Source organism: Aquarana catesbeiana, linkage group LG05 (genome assembly GCF_042186555.1).
Source record: "Aquarana catesbeiana isolate 2022-GZ linkage group LG05, ASM4218655v1, whole genome shotgun sequence".
NCBI lineage: Eukaryota > Metazoa > Chordata > Amphibia > Anura > Ranidae > Aquarana > Aquarana catesbeiana.
In genome coordinates this window covers 15,220,519-15,242,229 of record NC_133328.1, presented here as the reverse complement: position 1 = coordinate 15,242,229, position 21,711 = coordinate 15,220,519, and the positions used below count along the sequence as shown (strand labels likewise).

Sequence of the window (21,711 nt, the reverse complement as noted above, 5' to 3'; positions counted from 1 at the left end):
GATGTGCTGTGCCCTGATGTGCCCTGATGTGCTGTGCCCTGATGTGCTGTGCCCTGATGTGCCCTGATGTGCTGTGCCCTGATGTGCTGTGTCCTGATGTGCTATACCCTGTACCCTAATGTGCTGTGCCCTGATGTGCTATACCCTGTACCCTGATGTGCTGTGCCCTGATGTGCTATACCCTGTACCCTGATGTGCTGTGTCCTGATGTGCTATACACTGTACCCTGATGTGCTGGGCTCTGTACCCTGATGTGCTGTACCCTGTGCCCTGATGTGCTGTGCCCTGATGTGCTGGGCTCTGTACCCTGATGTGCTGTGTCCTGATGTGCTGTACCCTGATGTGCTGTGTCCTGATGTGCTATACCCTGTACCCTGATGTGCGGTGTCCTGATGTGCGGTGTCCTGATGTGCTGTGCCCTGATGTGCCCTGATGTGCTGTGCCCTGATGTGCTGTGTCCTGATGTGCTATACCCTGTACCCTAATGTGCTGCGCCCTGATGTGCTATACCCTGTACCCTGATGTGCTGTGTCCTGATGTGCTATACACTGTACCCTGATGTGCTGGGCTCTGTACCCTGATGTGCTGTACCCTGTGCCCTGATGTGCTGGGCTCTGTACCCTGATGTGCTGTGTCCTGATGTGCTATACCCTGTACCCTGATGTGCTGTGTCCTGATGTGCGGTGTCCTGATGTGCTATACCCTCTACCCTGATGTGCTGTGCCCTGATGTGCTGTGTCATGATGTGCCCTGATGTGCTGTGCCCTGATGTGCTGTGTCATGATGTGCCCTGATGTGCTGTGCCCTGATGTGCTATACCCTGTACCCTGATGTGCTGTGTCCTGATGTACTATACCCTCTACCCTGATGTGCTGGGCTCTGTACCCTGATGTGCTGTACCCTGATGTGCTGTGTCCTGATGTGCCCTGATGTGCTGTGTCCTGATGGGCTATACCCTCTACCCTGATGTGCTGGGCTCTGTACCCTGATGTGCTGTGTCCTGATGTGCTGTGTCCTGATGTGCTGTGTCCTGATGTGCTGTGTCCTGATGTGCTATACCTTGTACCCTGATGTGCTGGGCTCTGTACCCTGATGTTCTGTGACCTGATGTGCTATACCCTGTACCCTGATGTGCTGTGTCCTGATGTGCTATACCCTCTACCCTGATGTGCTGGGCTCTGTACCCTGATGTGCTGTACCCTGTGCCCTGATGTGCTGTGCCCTGATGTGCTGTGTCATGATGTCCTGTCCCCTGATGTGTTATGCCCTGGGTCGGTCTGGATGAAGTCCAGGGCCACATTTTTGTCCCAGTCCAGCCCTGGACATGAAGGGGACTCTAATGTAACAGGGGCGCTGTGATGTGTAAAGGGGCACTATAATGTGGAAAGGTCTGCAATGCAATGGGGGCTGTGATATGAGGAGGCTGCAATGTAATGGGCGCTGTGATATGACGAGGCTGTAATGTTTTTTAAAGATAAATCTATGTTTGTGTCTGTTTTTTGAGATGTTGGGGTGAAAAGCAAAATTGAATTGGGGGGGGGCCCAAAAAAAATGTTTGCCCGGGGTCCAAACCATATTAAAGACGGCCCTGCTCTGGTTGATAGATAGGTTGAGTGTTCAATCAATAAGCAGTATCAAATGTCCCAGTCTTCTATGTATAAAAATCCGTTGGCTTGGGAAACATCCAGATGAAGACTTCAACAGTAAAGTGTACATTTTGTAGTATTCTTGGTCTCTGGCCTCTGAATAGCATGTATGCCATTAACCCTTGTCACACCTATAGGAGGAGATTTGGATGAATTTATACGGGCATCTCTGCAACGCGCAGATCAGGAGATCAGACAGGTTCTCCAGAAACTTGACTCTGGCACTGGCCTACCTGTGTCTCCAGAGCTTACTCCAGAAGACATAGATATTCGGAAGGAGGTGGAACAACGGTTACGGGAAGAGATACGATCAATGGAAATGTTCCGAGATGCTAACACCCAAACCCCCGAGGACATCCCACGCGGTACGATAAGTAGAAAAAGAGGCATTAACTGCGAAATATGCAATGCTTCAAACATGACACCAATTATTCCTAAAACTATTTGTACACAAGCTTGCCATACAAATAAAATAGATTTGTAAAATTTGTAGAAAAGACCATCAACAGAATTAAGAGTGGACTTCCAGCCAAAAAAGTTGGATAGAGTTACAAAGTGTCAGAACCTCTGCTGGGTTAATAATTGCTACCTGTGTCCCTATTGGGAAGGTTTCCTCCAACTTCTCATCAGGGTAATACTACATGTGGGAAATCTCCCCATCAGGAACACTCTAAGGTTAAATGATAAAGCTTTTCACTTTAAGGTATATCTAAACCAGTGGCGGTGGACTTAATAAATAAAATAATAGATCAGGGGTCAGGCTCGAAGACCAGTTGCTATAGCTGTGGGAAGGAATAAATAGTGATATCGCGCTGGTAGCACTCCACAAGCGCCGAGCTCGTATACTTCCGTCACTTCCGGTTTGCGGTTTTGTCGGAAACCGGAAGTGACGGAAGTGTACGAGCTCATTCAGGTGTCACTACAGTGGATTGGCCTGGCATCGGCCATTTTTCTTGTTACACGGTGGAGGGATATACCACCCATTCAACATTGTCTGATTGTCACAGTATTTTTTTCGGACTGTTTTTACACATTTATGATACTCTAGAGTGGTTTATTGGACTTTCCATTTGTATATATGTTCATTATCACTACACGCTATTAAGCCTTTTTATCTCAAGACTGCACTTTAGTAACATTGACACTGTTTTACCATTTGCGATTGGTTTCATCATCAAGGTGTTGATGACTATTTTTGTTGCATTTTTTTCACTTTGCACTATAGCACTTAGCAAGTTTATGATTGTATAGATATACACCCATGTGTATTTATTTATTTCGCACTAGCACCTTAATATAGAGATTTATAGAAGGTTCACAGCGCAACATCACTATTTATTCATTCACCTCTCTATCTGGTAAGGATCAGCTAACCAGGTGTCTGCTGCAGTGTACCCTTAGTTTTTAATTTGACAAAGCGGGACTACTACATTTATTCAACTATAGCAGTGGGAAACTCACACAAGACCCAGCAGGATAGGTACACAGGCAGTCACCCTGGCGGATGATGTGGGCTCACCTGAGGTGTGTGGTCCAAGTACCAACCGGTGTTCACCAGAGCTTCTGATGGTGGAGATGGATTTTGCTGCGTGTTGGTAACAGGTAGCGGTCCTCAGGGTGGCCTCACCCGAAGGTGAGAAAGCTGGGGTCCAGTAGTGGATAAGCAGGTAGGGATCAAACAGAAGCATAGTCAGTAAACAAGCCAAAGGTGGGTAACAAGTAGTTGCAGGTTGGGATCAGGCAGAAGCGTAGTCGAAGAACAAGCCAAGGTTCGATAACGAGTGGTAGCAAAATATGGATGGCAGCAGGAACACAAGAGCGAGAGAGAGCACAATAATCTGGCAAACAGGAAGTGCAGAGACATGGCTTAAATCAGGAAGTTAATTGGAGGAGCAAAGAGTTCAAGGTTCAGCAGAAGTCAAGGCACAAGGCAGGGTTGTCCAATGGATCAGACAGGGAGCTGTCCAGCATCTCAGGTAGCTCAGTGGAAGAGTCATTACCAGACTCAGAAGAGGTCCCCCTGTTCAAATCCAGGCCCTGACAAATAGGGCCTCAAGAAGGCCACAAAATAGCAGTGTGTTACCTTGTATTGAGGTGTTTTGTATCAAGTTAGGCAGATCATTCAAAATGGATGAATGCACATCAACACCTGAAAGTTAAGGTTCTGCACCTCACACTTAAGAGAAAGTGGGAGTAAAATAAGCCCCGATCATTAGTGTCATGGGCAGTATTAACAACCTCCAGCATTGGTGTGAGTGGCCACAATAATAACCCCAAGCATTCGTGTCGTGTCAGTGGCCACAATAATAACACCCTGACTGGTTTTAGAGGCTGCAAAAACAACCTCCAGTACTAAAACTTCCCTCCACATATTAGTGGTATGAAGCAGTGCTACTAGACCAGATTTGCAGTGAGATAGGGTAATGTAAGACAAATATAGGCGCAAAAAACTGAAAACAAGTTGTCCCATAGAGTTATAAAACTATATGTATAGTGATCACATGGGTGTCAGGGGTAATAGGCTAAAAAGTGTCCATTAGTTTCTTATGAAAGTCCAAGGACCATGAAGAATGGTGTAGGATCCACCACTCAGGGCTGCCGTCATATGGGAACAGAAACCATGTTCCAGTAACACTGAAATACACAAGGGGAGAGGCGCTTCTGGGTGCAGATATAGAACAGGTTTATTTAATACTTAAAAGTGGAAACTCACATTTGTGAAGTAAAAATAGACATGATGTAAGTCCCAGCAAGGGGGGGGGGGTCATCAGTAGACGATCCAGTCCTGGAGGGGGAGCGCTTTGCTCGCTGGTTCGCCACTTATGTGAAAGGTCAGCCGCGGTGGAGAGGAACTCAAAGCAAGGCCTGGAGCGCTGGTACAGGAGGCAAGGATGGGTGACGTCACTGACACGTGACGCGTTTCCTGAGCATGCGCGCAGCGGGTGACACGGCAGCCGCGCTCCTTTGTCAAGCTAATTTGTGGAACTTCAAGGGCTTCATTATAAAGTGTACACAGGGGAGAAGCCATTACAAACAATTCATTGATAACACAAGGAAATACTATAAAAACATAAGGATGTCTCTATTGCCCTGTACACACGATCGGACTTTGATCGGACATTCCGACAACAAAATAAATGGATTTTCTCCGACGGATGTTGGCTCAAACTTGTCTTGCATACACATGGTCGCACAAAGTTGTCGGAAAATCCGATCATTCTGAACGCGGTGACGTAAAACACGTACATCAGGACTGTAAACGGGGCAGTAGCCAATAGCTTTCGTTTCTTAATTTATTCTGAGCATGCGTGGCACTTTGTGCGTCGGATTTGTGTACACACGATCGGAATTTAAACGATCGGATTTTGTTGTCGGAAAATTTTATAGCCTGCTCTCAAACTTTGTGTTTCGGAAATTCCGACGGAAAAAGTCCGATGGAGCCCACACACGATCGGAATTTCCGACAACACACTCCGATCGCACTTTTTCCGTCGGAAAATCCGACCGTGTGTACAGGGCATTAATCTTAAGCATTAAATAGTAAAACAATAATTGAATGGGAGTATTAGACATGGTAATGTCAATGGTATGGTAATGTAATTCCTGTGCTGCTCACTGTTCTCCTTGGAGGGAAAGCTGTACCTAACGGCCCGCAATGTAAGTATCTCCCTGCTCTCTTTTCATCTATTCCCTTGATCTGTGCTTCCTCCAGGTCTATTATCACAATCAGTATGTTAATAGTGGTGACTTTTTTTTTTTTTATGTTCAGGTGAGAAAAAGGTGGAGTCCTGCGTAAATGAGGCCATTGAAGTAACTCCCGATGTCTGCTGTTCGGAAACCCAAACAGATGAGGAGAAAATTATTCCAATCAGGTAACAACACTTCATCATCCAGGAGAGCTGCTCAATAAGGAAAATCAGGTGTACTGTATATAAGGAAAGGGGCACATAAAGGCCTCATGCACATAGGGTTAAAAGATGCCGCTTTTATAGACGTTTGGCTTTTTTTTTTTGCCCGTAAAAGCACCTTTGTTAGCCTATATGTCCATGCAGACATCAGTGTTTAAATGCGTATTAGAAGAGGAGCATTTACAAGCTAAAAAAAAAACATCAGCAGCACAGTTCAGGAGAGGAGCTTTTGAGCAGAAAAAAAAACGTAAAAAAGCGCATATATGCTAGATGTGTTTAGGCTCGCTTGCGCGTTAATGCATTCTAATGGCCAAAATAAATTAGAACCTCAATACACATATACAGAAGGTTGCATTGCATCTGAAGCACATCACCCCACAACACTCATTTAAAAAAAATCTTCAAAAGATGTTTTTTCTTCCATTGCCATGCGTTGGCAGAGCATTCTAGACAATTGGCTGCCTTAACTCAGCCCATGTTAACGTGCGAGATACTGCACCGCATTCCATAGTAACGGAACAGTATAATGTGAAGAGACACTAAATATTTCTAAGGCCATTAACTCACTCATATACTGTGACAGGAGTCACTTTGGGCGGGGGGCCCGTGGAACCCAGACTGCAGGAAGCGTCCCACTGCTTGCCACCAATGTAATGAAACGTCCCACACTACGCTTGAGTGCTTTCGTCATACACCGCTTCCTCCCAGTCTGAATATAGATATCAGATATTCCAACTGCTGACAACCACAAACTAGGCTGTGCTCGTTTGGTTGCTCAACATGGACTGTTTATTGAAACACAGGTACACAGGTAATACTCGGGACAATCCCCCCCTTTGCATTCCTGTTGGAGGAATCCCCCCTCCCTCCTCACAGCAAACACACTTACACATCCCATAATACCTAAGGCAGACAGACACAATAGAAAAATGGAATACAGCCACACCCCAAACGACCTAGCAAAGAGTACACAACAAAATGAGACAATATACAACATTCCAGTGATGTCACCGGTCTCTAGTGAATGGACAGGCTGCATTCTCTGTGATGTCACCGGTCTCTAGTGAGTGGATAGGCTGAATTCTTAGTGATGTCACCAGTCTCTAGTGAATGGATAGCCATGTGTTGGCAGAGCACTCTAGACAATTGGCTGCCTTAACTCAGCCCTGGTTAACGTGCAAAACCGCACCAGACTGCAGGAAGCGTCCCACTGCTTGCCACCAATGTAACGAAACGTCCCACACTCCGGTTGAATGCTTTCGTCATACACCGCTTCCTCCCAGTCTGAATATAGATATCAGATATTCCAACTGCTGACAACCACAAACTAGGCAGTACTTGTTTGGTTGCTCAACATGAACTGTTTATTGAAACACAGGTACACAGGTAATACTCGGGACAATCACCCCCCCTTTGCATTCCGGGCGAGGTAGACTGTCCAATCAGCAGGGAGAGCTGTTGGAGGAATCCCCCCTCCCTCCTCACAGCAAACACACTTACACATCCCATACCTAAGGCAGACAGACACAATAGAAAAATAGAATACAGCCACACCCCAAACGATCCAGCAAAGAGTACACAACAAAATGAGACAATATACAACATTCCAGTGTAGTTGTACAGTGAGTGCGAATAGTACAGATCAGACTGGATAGAGAGATAGCTAGAGAAACAGGTTGACTTAGACATAGGAGGTGCATGGTGAGCTGAAACAAGGGTTTCCCAACCACCCCAAGGGATTCTGGATTCCACGGGTACCCCCGCCCAAAGTGACTCCCATCACATATACCAAACCCCATATTTAACTCTTTGAAAGGTCAGACCACTGCTGCACCCATTATGAGGGGTTCCCACCATCCAATTTTCAGATGTAGACACTGCAACGTTTTATTACATGACAGGGTCTCTTTACATATCTCCTCCCACTGTCAGCCTGATTGCCTTATTATAAAAATTATTGGGTGACTTTCAAAGGCATTCATAAGGCATATCAAGGCACACATAAGTGACCAAAATGCATATATATATATATATATATATATATATATATATATATATATATATATACTGTATATATGTGTGTAGGGTTTCCTCTTGTTGTAGATAGACAGTTCTGAGGGTGTAGTGCCAGCTGAAATAGTCATAAGAGACATCGCTGTCATTCACTTTCCTTCCATGAGCTCCTCTGCCGAATGTGGGCAGAATAAGACAATTACCTGCCTGTCACACGTAAAGCGTAGGACTTCAATCGGGGAATTCCAAATGGAAAATATACAATATTACCAAAAGTATTGGGACACCTGCCTTTACACACACATGAACTTCAATGGCATCTCAGTCATAGCCTGTAGGGTTCAATATTGAGTTGGCCCACCCTTTGCAGCTATAACAGCTTCAATTCTTCTTGGAAGGTTGTCCACAAGGTTTAGGAGTGTGTCTATGGGAATGTTTGACCATTCTTCCAGAAGAGCATTTGTGAGGCCAGGCACTGATGTTGGATGAGAAGGCCTGACTCACAGTCTCCGCTCTAATTCATCCCAAAGGTGTTCTATCGGGTTGAGGTCAGAACACCAGTCAAGTTCCTCCACCCCAAACTCGCTCATCCATGTCTTTATGGACCTTGCTTTGTGCACTGGTCCAAATCATTTGGTCGAGGGGGGATTATGGTGTGACTGTGCACCAGTGCACAAAGCAAGGTTCATAAAGACATAGATGAGCGAGTTTGGGGTGGAGGAACTTGACTGGCCTGCACAGAGTCCTAACCTCAACCCAATAAAACACCTTTGAGATGAATTAGAGCGGAAACTGCTAACCAGGCCTTCTCATCCAACATCAGTGCCTGACCTCACAAATGCGCTTCTGGAAGAATGGTCAAACATTCCCATAGACACACTCCTAAACCTTGTGGACAGCCTTCCCAGAAGAGTTGAAGCTGTTATAGCTGCAAAAAGTGGGCCAACTCAATATTGGACCCTGCGGACTAAGACTGGGATGCCATTAAAGTGGTTGTAAACGCATTACAACCACTTTTGCCTACAGGTAAGCCTATACTAAGGCTTACCTGTAGGTTCCCGTGAATTTCTCCTAAACTTGCACAGTTTAGGAGATATTCGCTGTATACGCATGTGCTGACATCATCGGCATATGCGCACTGAAGAAACGGCTCGTACGTGCCGTTTCTTCAGCTGCTGTGCCATGACAGGCGGCCCCCGTGCATGCGCGGGAGTGACGTCATCGCGGCTTCGCCCAATCACAGCGCCAGAGCCCGCAAACCTAAATAACATTCTGGAGACATGTCGCCCGTCATAGCGGTGTACAGCATCATTTTAAGGTAAGTATTTCATAATAAACTAGTATGCGATGCATACTAGCTCATTATGCCTTTGTTGGTGCTTACTGAGCACCTAAACCCCCCTCCTGCCCAGACCAATTTTCAGCTTTCAGCGCTGTCACTCTTTGAATGACAATGTCATACAACGCTGTACCCAAATGAAATGTTATAATTTTTTCCCACAAATAGAGCTTTCTTTTGGTGGTATTTGATCATCTCTGCGGTTTTTTATTTTTTGTTAAAAAAAATTTAAAAAGACCAAATTTAAAAAAAAATACAAAATCGTTTTATATTTTGTTAATAAATTTTGCAAACGGGTAATTTTTCTCCTTCATTAATATGCGCTGATGAGGCTACACTGACGGGCACCGATAGTCTGGTGGGCACTGATGAGGTGGCACTGGTGGGAGGCACTGATGGGTGGCACTGAAGGGTTTGATAGGTCACACTGAAGGGCACTAATAGGTGGCACTGATAGCTGGCACTGATGGGCAGTGATGGGCACTGATGGGTGGCACTGATGGTAGGCACTGAAGGGCGTTGATAGGTCACACTGAAGGGCACTAAATAGGTGGCACTGATAGCTGGCAGTGATGGGCACTGATGCGTGGCAGTGATGGGCACTGGTAGGTACACTGATAGGCAGCACTGCTAGGTGGCACTGATGAGGCACTGATTGGCACCACTGGTGGGCATTGATAGGTGGCACTCATGGGCATTGATAGGTGGCATTGATTGCTGGCACTTATGTACTGGTGGGCACTGATTGGTGGGCACTGATTCGTGGCACTGGCAGGTGGCAATGGCAGGCAGTACTGGTGGGCACATATGAGGCGGCTTCCCCTCTTCCTCTTCGGGACCGATGTCCCTTCAACGGAAGCCGGTGATCGGCTTTTTTTTTTTCTCCTCACACTGTCAGCGTAAGAATTAAAAAAAAAAAAAAAAAAAAATACCGATCTTCTGTTTACATCACGTGATCAGTTGTCATTGGCTGACAGCTGATCACGTGGTCGACCCCTTACTCCGATCTGTGATCACCCGAGTCTCCTTGAGACTTCAGGGGGGGCGCGACGAGCGTGCAAAATGGGGAGGACGTCTATTGACGTCTTCCCGGCACAGCAGATCCGCGATGTAACCGTCATTCGGCTAGAGCGAGGATCTGAAGGGGTTAAAGATCACGTGCGTGTAAAGGCAGGCGTCCCAATACTTTTGACAATATAATGCATATGCAGTGTATATATATATATATATATATATATATATATATATATATATATGTGTGTGTATATAGGGTTTCCTCTTGTTGTAGATAGGCAGTTCTGAGGGTGTAGTGCCAGCTGAGATAGTCATAAGAGACATCGCTGTCATTCACCTTCCTTCCATGAGCTCCTCTGCCGAATGTGGGCAGAACAAGACAATTACCTGCCTGTCACACGTGAAGCGTAGGACTTCAATCGGGGGATTCCAAATGGAAAATACATTTCATAGGAGAGGTAGTCACCAATCTTTAAAAATCGAAATAGGAAAACTTCTAGTAGCGTCCAACACCGAGTGATATAAATCTCTAAATATAGAAGCAATTTTGTATCATTTTCTAAGGCTAGGTTCACATTTGTTGCAGAAAATTGTGCAGGTTACTGCAATCCACAAAAACACACAACCCTTATCAATGGCACCCCGTGCATCTAATAACACACATATGAGAAAATACCATGCTGTGCAATTCTTTAGTCCATTTTTCATGCGCAAGGTAACAAAGTACCGTGTTTAAAAAAAATTTAAAAAATTAAAAAAAAAGGTCCTGCACTTCTTTTGTGAGCTTTTTGCATGTAGGGGAGCCCATTGAAATGAATGGGCTGCTTTAAATGTGACATACAAAAATCACACAAAAATGGACATGCACCATTGTACCTTCATAGGTAGCAATGGAGCCTTAGGGATCGATTTACTAAATCTGGTACAGCTTTGCATAGCGTTGTCAATAAACCCTGGAAGCTGATTGGTTACTATGCACAGCTGCAGAAAAACGAAAAAAAAAAAAAAAAGTCCCGACAGCCGCACTCCAAAAAAAAAATTCCATTATTAATGTAAATCCATACAGCAGGGATTAAAAACCCCTAACGCGTTTCACACCATCAAGGCAGGTGCACCTGCCTTGATGGTGTGAAACGCGTTAGGGGTTTTTATCCCTGCTGTGTGGATTTACATTAATCACTTCAGCCCCGGACCATTTGGCTGCCCAAAGACCAGAGCAGTTTTTTTGCGATTCGGCGCTGCGTCGCTTTAACTGACAATTGCGCGGTCGTGCGACGTGGCTCCCAAACAAAATTGATGTGCTTTTTCCCCCCACAAATAGAGCTTTCTTTTGGTGGTATTTGATCACCTCTGCGGTTTTGGGTTTTTTTTTTGCGATATAAACAAAGAAAAAGCGACAATTTTGAAAAAAACGCAATATTTTTTATTTTTCGCTATAATAAATATCACCAAAAAATATATATAAAAAAATGATTTTTCCCTCAGTTTAGGCCGATACGTATTCTTCTACATATTTTTGGTAAAAAAAAATTGCAATAAGCGTTTATTGACTGGTTTGCGCAAAAGTTATAGCGTCTACAAAATAGGGGATGTTTTTTGGTATTTTTATTAATAATTTTTTTTTTTACTAGTAATGGCGGCGATCAGCGATTTTTATCGTGACTGCGACATTATGGCGGACACATCGGACACTTTTGGCGCAATTCACATTTATACAGCGATCAGTGCAATTAAAAATGCATTGATTACTGTGTAAATGTGACTGGCAGTGAAGGAGTTAACCACTAGGTGGCGCTGTAGGGGTTAAGTGTGTCCTAGGGAGTGATTCTAACTGTGGGGAGGGAGGGGCTGTGTGTGACACGACACTGATCACCGCTCCCGATCACAGGGAGCTGTGATCAGTGTCCTATCACTAGGCAGAACGAGGAGATGCTTGTGTACATCAGCATTTCCCCGTTCTTCCCCTCCGTGAGACGATCGCGGGTATCCCCGCGCACATCGAGTCCACGGGACCCGCGATCACACTCACGGAGGTTGCGGCGGGCGGGTGCGCGCGTGCGCCCGCAAACCGCTTCTTAAAGGGCAAGGTATAGGTACGTTAATCTGCCTGTACACGCCCTTCTGCCGACGTATATCGGCGTGAGCCGGTCGGCAAGCGGTTAATAAAGGAATTCGTTTTTGGATTGCGGCTGTCCGGACTTTTGTTTCGTTTTTCTGCATATGGTTGCATATCGAGCCGCACCCACACCTGAAGAGGGAGGAGATTGTTGGAGACCGACACCTGGAGCGGGTTTTTCTTTTTCCATGCACAGCCGCATCCGATTCTGTGCCCCCCGGTTTTAGTAAATCTCCCCCTTAGGGGTTGATTTACTAAAGACAAATAGACTGCGCACTTTGCAAAGTGCAGTTGCTTCAGAGCTTAATAAATAAAGCAAAGTTTCACTTTGCAAAAAGAACACAATCACGTGCAAGGGGAAAAAAAAAAAACAAAAAAACGGCATTTTTGCTTGCACATGATTGGATGATGGAAGTCAGCGGAGCTTCTCCTCATTTACTGAGCTCTGGAGCAACTGCACTTTAGTGCCTTTAGTAAATAAACCCCTTAGTGTCCAATCAGCAGCATGTGGGTGTGTTCATGATAGGGGTTGCCACCTGTCCTGGTTTCACCCGGTCAGTCCAGGTTTGAATCACGTGTCCGGGTTTCAGTCCTGAAACCCGGACACAATATTCAGACAGGAATGTGGCTGGGAACAGAGCCAGACAGGAGGGTGAGGGGGGCACTATGCACGCCGCATTACTACTCTCTTTGGAGTGCCCAAAGGTGTCCAAGCTCTGTTACAATCCTATAGTGTAAATTAAAAAAAAAATGCTGTGCGCCGCTAAAGTGTTCGGGTTTGACTTGAAGTAAAAGTGGCAACCCTAGTTCATGCTAAGCTGCTGCTGCAATAAAGGTCAGGGGCCAGCTTGACATGGTTGGGTAAATTACAAGTCTTGCTGAATGCAATTAGAACTCCATTGGAAGTTAAAATAATTCACATTTATATACAACACCGGGCAGTGCTGTAACTCTAGTGGAATCTTGTTAACAAAAGGAGAGAACAGAGTGATGACCTCATCAGTGTGCTGCTTCTTATTTATTGGCTACTTAGCAGATAGGGGGGTCGGTGACCAGGGGTGGCCCGTACATTGTGGGCGCATGAGCGCCTCCCCCCCAACACTTCCGCCGCCCTCCCTATCCATGTGCCCGGCCCCTTTTAGGATGCCGGGCACATGAATTCCAATGGCGGGGGGGTGGTTTTTTTTAAGCACCTGATTAGAGCCAGAGACTCTAATAGGCTTCAAAATAGGATGGGATCGGGGTGCACTCTCTGCGCCCCAATCCCACCCAATTGTGTGACCATAGCGAATACATTTTTGCTTTTTTCAAACTACAGTTACTCCCCGCCAATCAGGAGGCAGATCAGGGAGACCTGTTTCCCGACTGGCCAAAGCGCCAGGCGATCCTATTGGATGCCTAGCGCTGTAGAAGAGGAGACATGCTGGAGCCAGACCTGCCGCTGCCACTGCTCAGAGGACATAGCAGGAGAGGAGGACACATCAGGAGAGGAGAGGAGGACACAGCAGGAGAGGAGAGGAGGACACAGCAGGAGAGGAGGACACATCAGGAGAGGAGGACACATCAGGAGAGGAGGACACATCAGGAGAGGAGGACACAGCAGGAGAGGAGGACACATCAGGAAAGGTGAGGAGGACACATCAGGAGAGGAGGACACATCAGGAGAGGAGGACACATCAGGAGAGGTGAGGAGGACACATCAGGAGAGGAGGACACATCAGGAGAGGAGGACACATCAGGAGAGGAGGACACAGCAGGAGAGGAGAGGAGGACACATCAGGAGAGGTGAGGAGGACACATCAGGAGAGGAGAGGAGGACACATCAGGAGAGGAGGACACAGCAGGAGAGGAGGACACATCAGGAGAGGAGGACACATCAGGAGAGGAGGACACATCAGGAGAGGTGAGGAGGACACATCAGGAGAGGAGGACACATCAGGAGAGGAGGACACAGCAGGAGAGGAGGACACAGCAGGAGAGGAGGACACATCAGGAGAGGAGGACACATCAGGAGAGGAGGACACAGCAGGAGAGGAGGACACATCAGGAGAGGTGAGGAGGACACATCAGGAGAGGAGGACACAGCAGGAGAGGTGAGGAGGACACAGCAGGAGAGGTGAGGAGGACACATCAGGAGAGGAGAGGAGGACACATCAGGAGAGGTGAGGAGGACACAGCAGGAGAGGTGAGGAGGACACATCAGGAGAGGAGAGGAGGACACATCAGGAGAGGAGAGGAGGACACATCAGGAGAGGTGAGGAGGACACATCAGGAGAGGAGAGGAGGACACATCAGGAGAGGAGGACATAGCAGGAGAGGAGAGGAGAGGACACATCAGGAGAGGAGAGGAGGACACATCAGGAGAGGAGGACACAGCTTGCCTCATAGTAAGTGCCTCCCGGAGGGGGGGGGGGGGCATTGGCTGACAGTGCCGCGGGCTCGCGGCACCCCCCCAAGAAGAGAAGCCCACCAGCCGCCACTGTCGGTGACCAAGACACTTTGCTTAACTGCAGTGGGTAGAATTGAGGTCACTGACATGATTAGGATGTCCAGTAAGAATGGCTGGATCACAGGTCCGGTTGAACAGAGATAGAATATATTTGGTAAATAAAACACTTTACATTTTTGTATTTTGTAACAGATGGGTTCAGGTTTGGCGGGTCGGAGGAATGTAAGAAGCTTACATAATATAGCAACAGCTTAAATGGGATTTCTGCACAGGCTCCGCTGCTGAGCTGATCTTTCAGATTTTTAATTTTTATTATTATTACATTACAATGTATTATTAGTTTTATTATTTATTATTTTTATCACACATTATTTATAAAGTCGATACATATTATGTAACACTGCACAATAAATAATAAAGTAATGATAATTGCACACTCCAAAAAAAGGATCCGCATTAACTTTAGATACAATAGGGAAGGGAGATAACAGTGGATGGAGGTGATGACAGTTGGGTACAATAGATAGAATAGGGATAAGAGATGGCAGTGAATGGAGATAATAACAGTTGGGTACAATAGATAGAATAGGGATAGGAGATGGCAGTGAATGGACATAATAACAGTTGGGTACAATAGATAGAATAGTGATGGGAGATGGCAGTGAATGGACATAATAACAGTTGGGTACAATAGATAGAATAGTGATGGGAGATGGCAGTGAATGGAGATAATAACAGTTGGGTACAATAGATAGAATAGTGATGGGAGATGGCAGTGAATGGAGATAACAGTTGGGTACAATAGATAGAATAGGGATGGGAGATGGCAGTGAATGGAGATAATAACAGTTGGGTACAATAGATAGAATAGGGATAGGAAATGGCAGTGAATGGAGATAATAACAGTTGGGTACAATAGATAGAATAGGGATGGGAAATGGCAGTGAATGGAGATAATAACAGTTGGGTACAATAGATAGAATAGGGATAGGAAATGGCAGTGAATGGAGATAATAACAGTTGGGTACAATAGATAGAATAGGGATGGGAGGTGGCAGTGAATGGAGATAATAACAGTTGGGTACAATAGATATAATAGTGATGAGAGGTGGCAGTGAATGGAGATAATAACAGTTGGGTACAATAGATATAATAGTGATGAGAGATGGCAGTGAATGGAGATAATAACAGTTGGGTACAATAGATAGAATAGGGATGGGAGATGGCAGTGAATTGAGATAATAACAGTTGGGTACAATAGATAGAATAGTGATGGGAGATGGCAGTGAATGGAGATAATAACAGTTGGGTACAATAGATAGAATAAGGATAGGAGATGGCAGTGAATGGCGATAATAACAGTTGGGTACAATAGATAGAATAGTGATGGGAGATGGCAGTGAATGGAGATAACAGTTGGGTACAATAGATAGAATAGGGATGGGAGATGGCAGTGAATTGAGATAATAACAGTTGGGTACAATAGATAGAATAGGGTTAGGAGATGGCAGTGGCTGGAGATCATGGTAGATGGGTACACTTTGTGAGCAGAGGAATAGAGAAGGCAGTTGATGGAGGTAATGGCAGTCGGTTATATTAGATACAGTAGGGAAATGAAATAGCAGTGACTGGAGGTGAAACAGTTAGATACAATAGGAAAGGGAGATTGTAGTGGGTGTAGGTGATGATAATCGGATACACTGGGGAAGGTAGATGGCAGTGGCTGGATGTGATGGCAGTTACAAATAATAGATAGAACAGGGAAGGGAGATGGCAGTGGATTGAAATAATGACAGTTGGGTACAATAGGAAAGAGAGATGGCAGTGAATGTAACTGCTGTGAGTTTAGTACACAAGATACAACTAGGAAGGAGGATGGCAGTGGATAGAGGTGATGGCATTGGGGTACAGTAGATACAATAGAAAAGGGAGATAACAGTGGCTGGAGGTGATGGTGGTTGGCTACACTAGATGCAATAAGGAAGGTACTTGGCACTTGTTGGGGGATAGAAGTTGGGTACACTAGATACAATAAGGAAGGGAGATGGCAGCAGATAGAGGTGATGGTAGTTGGGTACACAGGATGCAATAAGGAAGGTACTTGACATTGTCATTTGTATGGTAGTTGGGTACACTAGATACAGTAGGGAAGAGAGATGGCAGTGGATGGAGGTGATGGTAGCTGGGTACACTAGATGCCTTGAGGAAGGTACTTGGCACTGGCATTTGGATGGCAGTTGGGTACACTAGATACAACAGAGAAGAGAGATGGCAGTGGATGGAGGTGATGGTAGCTGAGTACACTAAATGCCTTGAGGAAGGTACTTGGCTCTGGCATTTGGATGGCAGTTGGGTACACTAGATACATTAGAGAAGAGAGATGGCAGTGGATGGAGGTGATGGTAGCTGGGTACACTAGATGCCTTGAGGAAGGTACTTGGCTCTGGCATTTGGATGGCAGTTGGGTACACTAGATACAGTAGGGAAGGGAGATGGCAGTGGATGGAGGTGATGGTAGCTGGGTACACTAGATGCCTTGAGGAAGGTACTTGGCACTGGCATTTGGATGGCAGTTGAGTACACTAGATACAATAGAGAAGAGAGATGGCAGTGGATGAAAGTGATTTCAATTGGGTTCTCATAAGAAATTATAGGGAAAAAAAGGTGGTATTTTTCTGTTAGTAATGTTTAAGGTGCATATCTGTTTGAATAAACAAGGAAGACGAATCCAATGATTAGGACAAACCTCAGACAAATTCCGCATGTGATGGGGTTCTTTTTACGGTGAAGACATTATTGGGTCAGTAGGGGGGAGGGGGGGCAGAGAGGAGGGTTCGGTCTGTTTTATGCACCAGATGAGGAAGACACGTGGGACACAAACTGCTAAATGTCCTGAATAATTGTATTGTCAGGTTCACAGGAAACCAGCAAAGAGATTGGCAGAGAGGGACAGCAAATAAGGAGTAATGGGAGGGATCGGTCTTTATTATATAAATTCCCAGCCTGTATAGGATTCCCTCACAGGCTCCACAGCCTATGTGCTTTACTAATTGTATCTATTTATTGTATTTTTTTTTTTTAATTATTTTTATAATTACTATTGTTATCATCTCATCGGTCTGCATGCGATCCCTCCATCCAATCCTCAGCTGACGTGCTCGTTATTTGGGGACGGCAGGATGAGGATGAAGGGGCATTGGGACAACAGATTTTAATGCAAATAAGGGAGGATTGGCAAGCGCCTGTGATCCGTGCCTGGTGCCCCCCTCTCTTTCTTTCTCTGCCTTTTTTTTTTTTTTTTCAACCGTGCCTCTGCAGCATGTGATGGGGAGACAGCAGGGAAGGGGTTAAGCCCTCGGCACGTTGTGGATGCTCGTTAACCCTTCCCGAGCCGGCTGTGTTATTATGCACAGCAGGCCCCTCTGCTGTGCGCTGCGATAGAACATGCACAGAAAAAAGGCAAAAGAGGGAGAAATCACAGAATTGCAGCAGACGAGAGGTAGGATGTCATTCTCTCTCCTCCTGTGAACAGATTGCTTGTCTTAGTCACATACTGGTATAAAAATAGCTGCTGGGAAGAAAAAAGAAGAAGAAAAAAAACGTTCCTTTTTTTTTTTTTTGCTCCTTCCCCAGGCTTCAGATGGATGCATCGGAGTGGTACCGCGGGAGACCGAGCTCTCAGCTCTGGAATATCCACAGCCAAGTTTACATCGAGACCACCAACACGACTTACCTGCCGCTGGAGGATGGCAAGGGGACAAGTGAGTAGGGAGCAAGCCATCGTTCATTCATGGTCCATTCATGGTCCATTTATTGTCCATTCATGGTCCATTTATGGTTCATTCATGGTCCCTTCATGGTTCATTTATGGTCCATTCATGGATCGTTCATGGTCCATTCATGGTCCATTCATGGATCATTCATAGTCCATTTATGGTTCCCACATGGTCCATTCCTGGTTCATTCGTGGTCCATTCATGTCTCATTCATGGTCCATTCCTGGTTCATTAGTGGTCCATTCCTGGTTCATTCGTGGTCCATTCATGGTTCATTCAGCATTCAGGAGCCGGCCAGCATCGCAGCCAAACAACAGGTGCCGAGATTCAAGGGAATCTCACTAATAGGAAGACCTGTGGGGTAAGGGCTGGGTTGAAGCTGACATTTTCTGAAATGGCTCAGGGGCAACGGTATCACTTGCAGTAAAGCTGAATGGATTAAGCTTTACCCACCGTGGAAGTAGTACATGGCTGCTTCTAAATCTCACATGGGGGGGGGGGTAACAGTTTGGGTATTGCCCCCCTTTCCAAAAAAAATCCAACCTAGCAGGCAATGTGCAGAGATTGATTGCATGGTAAGAATTTCCCAGCCTGCTGGATGATTTTTCAGCACCGACACTAAAGGCTTTGATTTAGAATTAACATTTTTGTTCATTCATTTGTAGTGCATCACATTATTATGGGAAATAATTACCACTAATGCTCATTACCTTGGGCGATTTAGAAGCCGCAAATTAAGCCGCTGCAAAAATATATTATGTTTATGTGATATATGGGATAAATCATTTATTACGGCTATCACATATATATGATATATCACATCATTTATAATTGCATATAGTCAGTGACATTTGGGCTACATTCTTAAACAAGCCAATATGTGAATAACAAACTTGGCTGACTTATAATAATAATATGTCAAAGAAGGATATAAAAAAAAAATGACCAGTCTTCAACAAACTGACTAGCCCAATCTTAGGGGGAACGCTGGGACTCATGGTTCCTCCACGGCTGGACAGCTGGAGGCAGAAAAAGGATTTCCCTTTTTAACAGTAGAACTTTTTTTTTATTTTATTCTTATATATCTTTATAATAATATATAAAGATAGATAGATAGATAGATAGATAGATAGATAGATAGATAGATAGATAGATAGATAGATAGATAGATAGATAGATAGATAGATAGATGTGTGTTTTGTATGTGTTTTATAGTGACTATTCATTTTATTTATTATATTATATTTTTATTTATTTATTTACATTAATATATATTTTATTATATATATATATATATATATATATTCATTTAAATAGATATTTGTATTATTTATATAGAATAATTTATATAAAATATATATAATTGTAAATAAATATAAATTAATAATTAATAAATTATTAATTAATAAAATAAAATGAATACACATTAAATATATAAAAAAAAACTATCTATCTATACAGTATATGTATATATATATTTTTTTTTTTTTTCGTATACATTTTTTAAATATATCTTGTATATCTTTTTCACCAGATCTGTAAGTAATGGGTGTTAATTATTACATGTCGCTTTGCTAAATGTAATTTTTTTTTTAAATTGCCAATAGTGGGAGTTTTGACAATGTAAGAAGACATTACTACATAAAAGCAACACTCAAAAAGTTTTAGTTTGATTTAAAATATTCCAATATTATTATTATTATTATTACTATTATTTTTATTGCTATTAATATTCTAAAAGGATATATATATTAATTTTGTATCCATTTTATATTTATATTAATATCATAAATGGATATATTTTCATAAAATAACTCCTATGATAGGTCTCTCTCTCTCTCTGTACTAAGCTGGAACAGATTAATTTATTGAAGCAATTTATAGAATTGCAGTGAATGTCTGACTGATATGTGGTTACTTTTCATCTCGTGTGGCGATATCTAAATTGGTTTTGAAGGTAAATGTCACTAAATGTGGACTATATCTCATCCAAATTCTATATTAAATTTAGAGGAAGGGACCTCACCATTCTTTGGCGGTCCTGCTTTGCTTTAGATTAAACCACCCCCCCCACCCCACCCCACCACCACCACCACCACCACTTCATTCACCAATGGAACTTTGGCTAATGATGAAAGTCCAAGACCCAGTATCTCCAGAGGGACTTTTAGTTCCCACCATAAGGACCATCCAGTTTTTTAACCCTCCATTATTTTCAGGAAAAAACAAAAACAAACCCTGATTGATTAATTGATTAGTTTGTTTTGATTTCTTTTTTTGACGTAAGGTAGGAATGATACTTTTGTTTAAAGAATAATCGAAGAATAATTTTCAGTAGTTGTTACTGTTGAAGGTGTTATGAGCTCAGTAGCCACCCAGAGACTCTAAAGAGAAATGCAAGGTTGTTTCAAGGTCACAGCTGTTGTTTTTAGGCTATTGAGCTCGAAATTATTTATTGACTGGGGGAAGATGGTTATGAATTTTATGAAACGTGTGTTTCATTTGTTAAAAATAATTAGCTTAGGGTCAAAATGTTATGCCATAGGTGTTTTTATTGAGTTTGCTTTGACATATACACCCTGCTGTGTTGGGGGGATGCCACGGAATGACCCTTCCATTGGGGGGCTGAACATTGGGAATGAATGATTTATAGGAGGTGGACAAGGGTAGTAGACCTTTCTTGTCCAGATGACTAAGTGACCAGGTGGTGCCACATAAAGTTGGACCTTGGCAGTAAGGTTTTTTAGATCAACCTTGTCACCCATGAATGGACTCGGCTGTTGTCTACCGTGTGTTTGCACCCAAAAGGTAGAGGCAGAGGACAAAGGACTAGTACCCAGTATTGTGTGTGTGGTCCCTCTGCGGCTGATCTTTTCCCCGTTACTGGCTTTCCATGACTTGTTCTGCACTCCGTCTCCATGTAGAAGTGGCCTTCTTGGTAGAGGCAGGGCTTTGCTTCCTCATGTTAGAGCCTCCAGCAAGGAGAACAGTAAGGAGCACAGTAGTGACGTCACCAAATCTCACAAGGCTACCAGTCAGAGACAGCAGAGCAGCTATGAGCAGTGCCGGGACAAGATCATCCAGAGCCCGGGGTGAACATGTCAAACTGCGCCCCACCCCCCTCCAAGATGTAGGATTTTGGATAAAAATCCCCCCAAAAAACACTGAGCACTAATCTGCACGCTTAACCCCTTAAGCCCCATACACACTATCAGATTTTCTGCTGAGTTTTTCCTGCAGATTTACCAAAACCATGTAGTACAAGGGCCCACCTGATTGCATACACATTGAAACTCCTAAGGTTTGACCCCATATTATATGGTTTTGGTAAATCTGAAGGAAAAACTCAGCAGAAAATCTGATAGTGTGTATATGGCTTAAAAATAACCCCCCCCTGCTGAAATCCCCTCTCTCAGCACAAATCTTTGCCCCACCCCCCCAAATCCCCCC

The 21,711-nt window shown here is 44.3% G+C and overlaps 1 protein-coding gene across 1 annotated transcript in view; it reads left to right on the top strand.

Annotated features, from left to right (window-relative positions):
* Positions 1-1,755: 1,755 nt before the first annotated feature.
* The window catches only part of LOC141145753 (obscurin-like), a 131,030-nt gene continuing 111,074 nt past the window's right edge, over positions 1,756-21,711 (top strand). Inside the window, 3 exon segments of the mRNA XM_073632635.1 lie at positions 1,756-2,011; positions 5,416-5,518; positions 18,119-18,246. Of these exon segments, the coding sequence (XP_073488736.1) occupies positions 1,756-2,011; positions 5,416-5,518; positions 18,119-18,246 (487 nt within the window).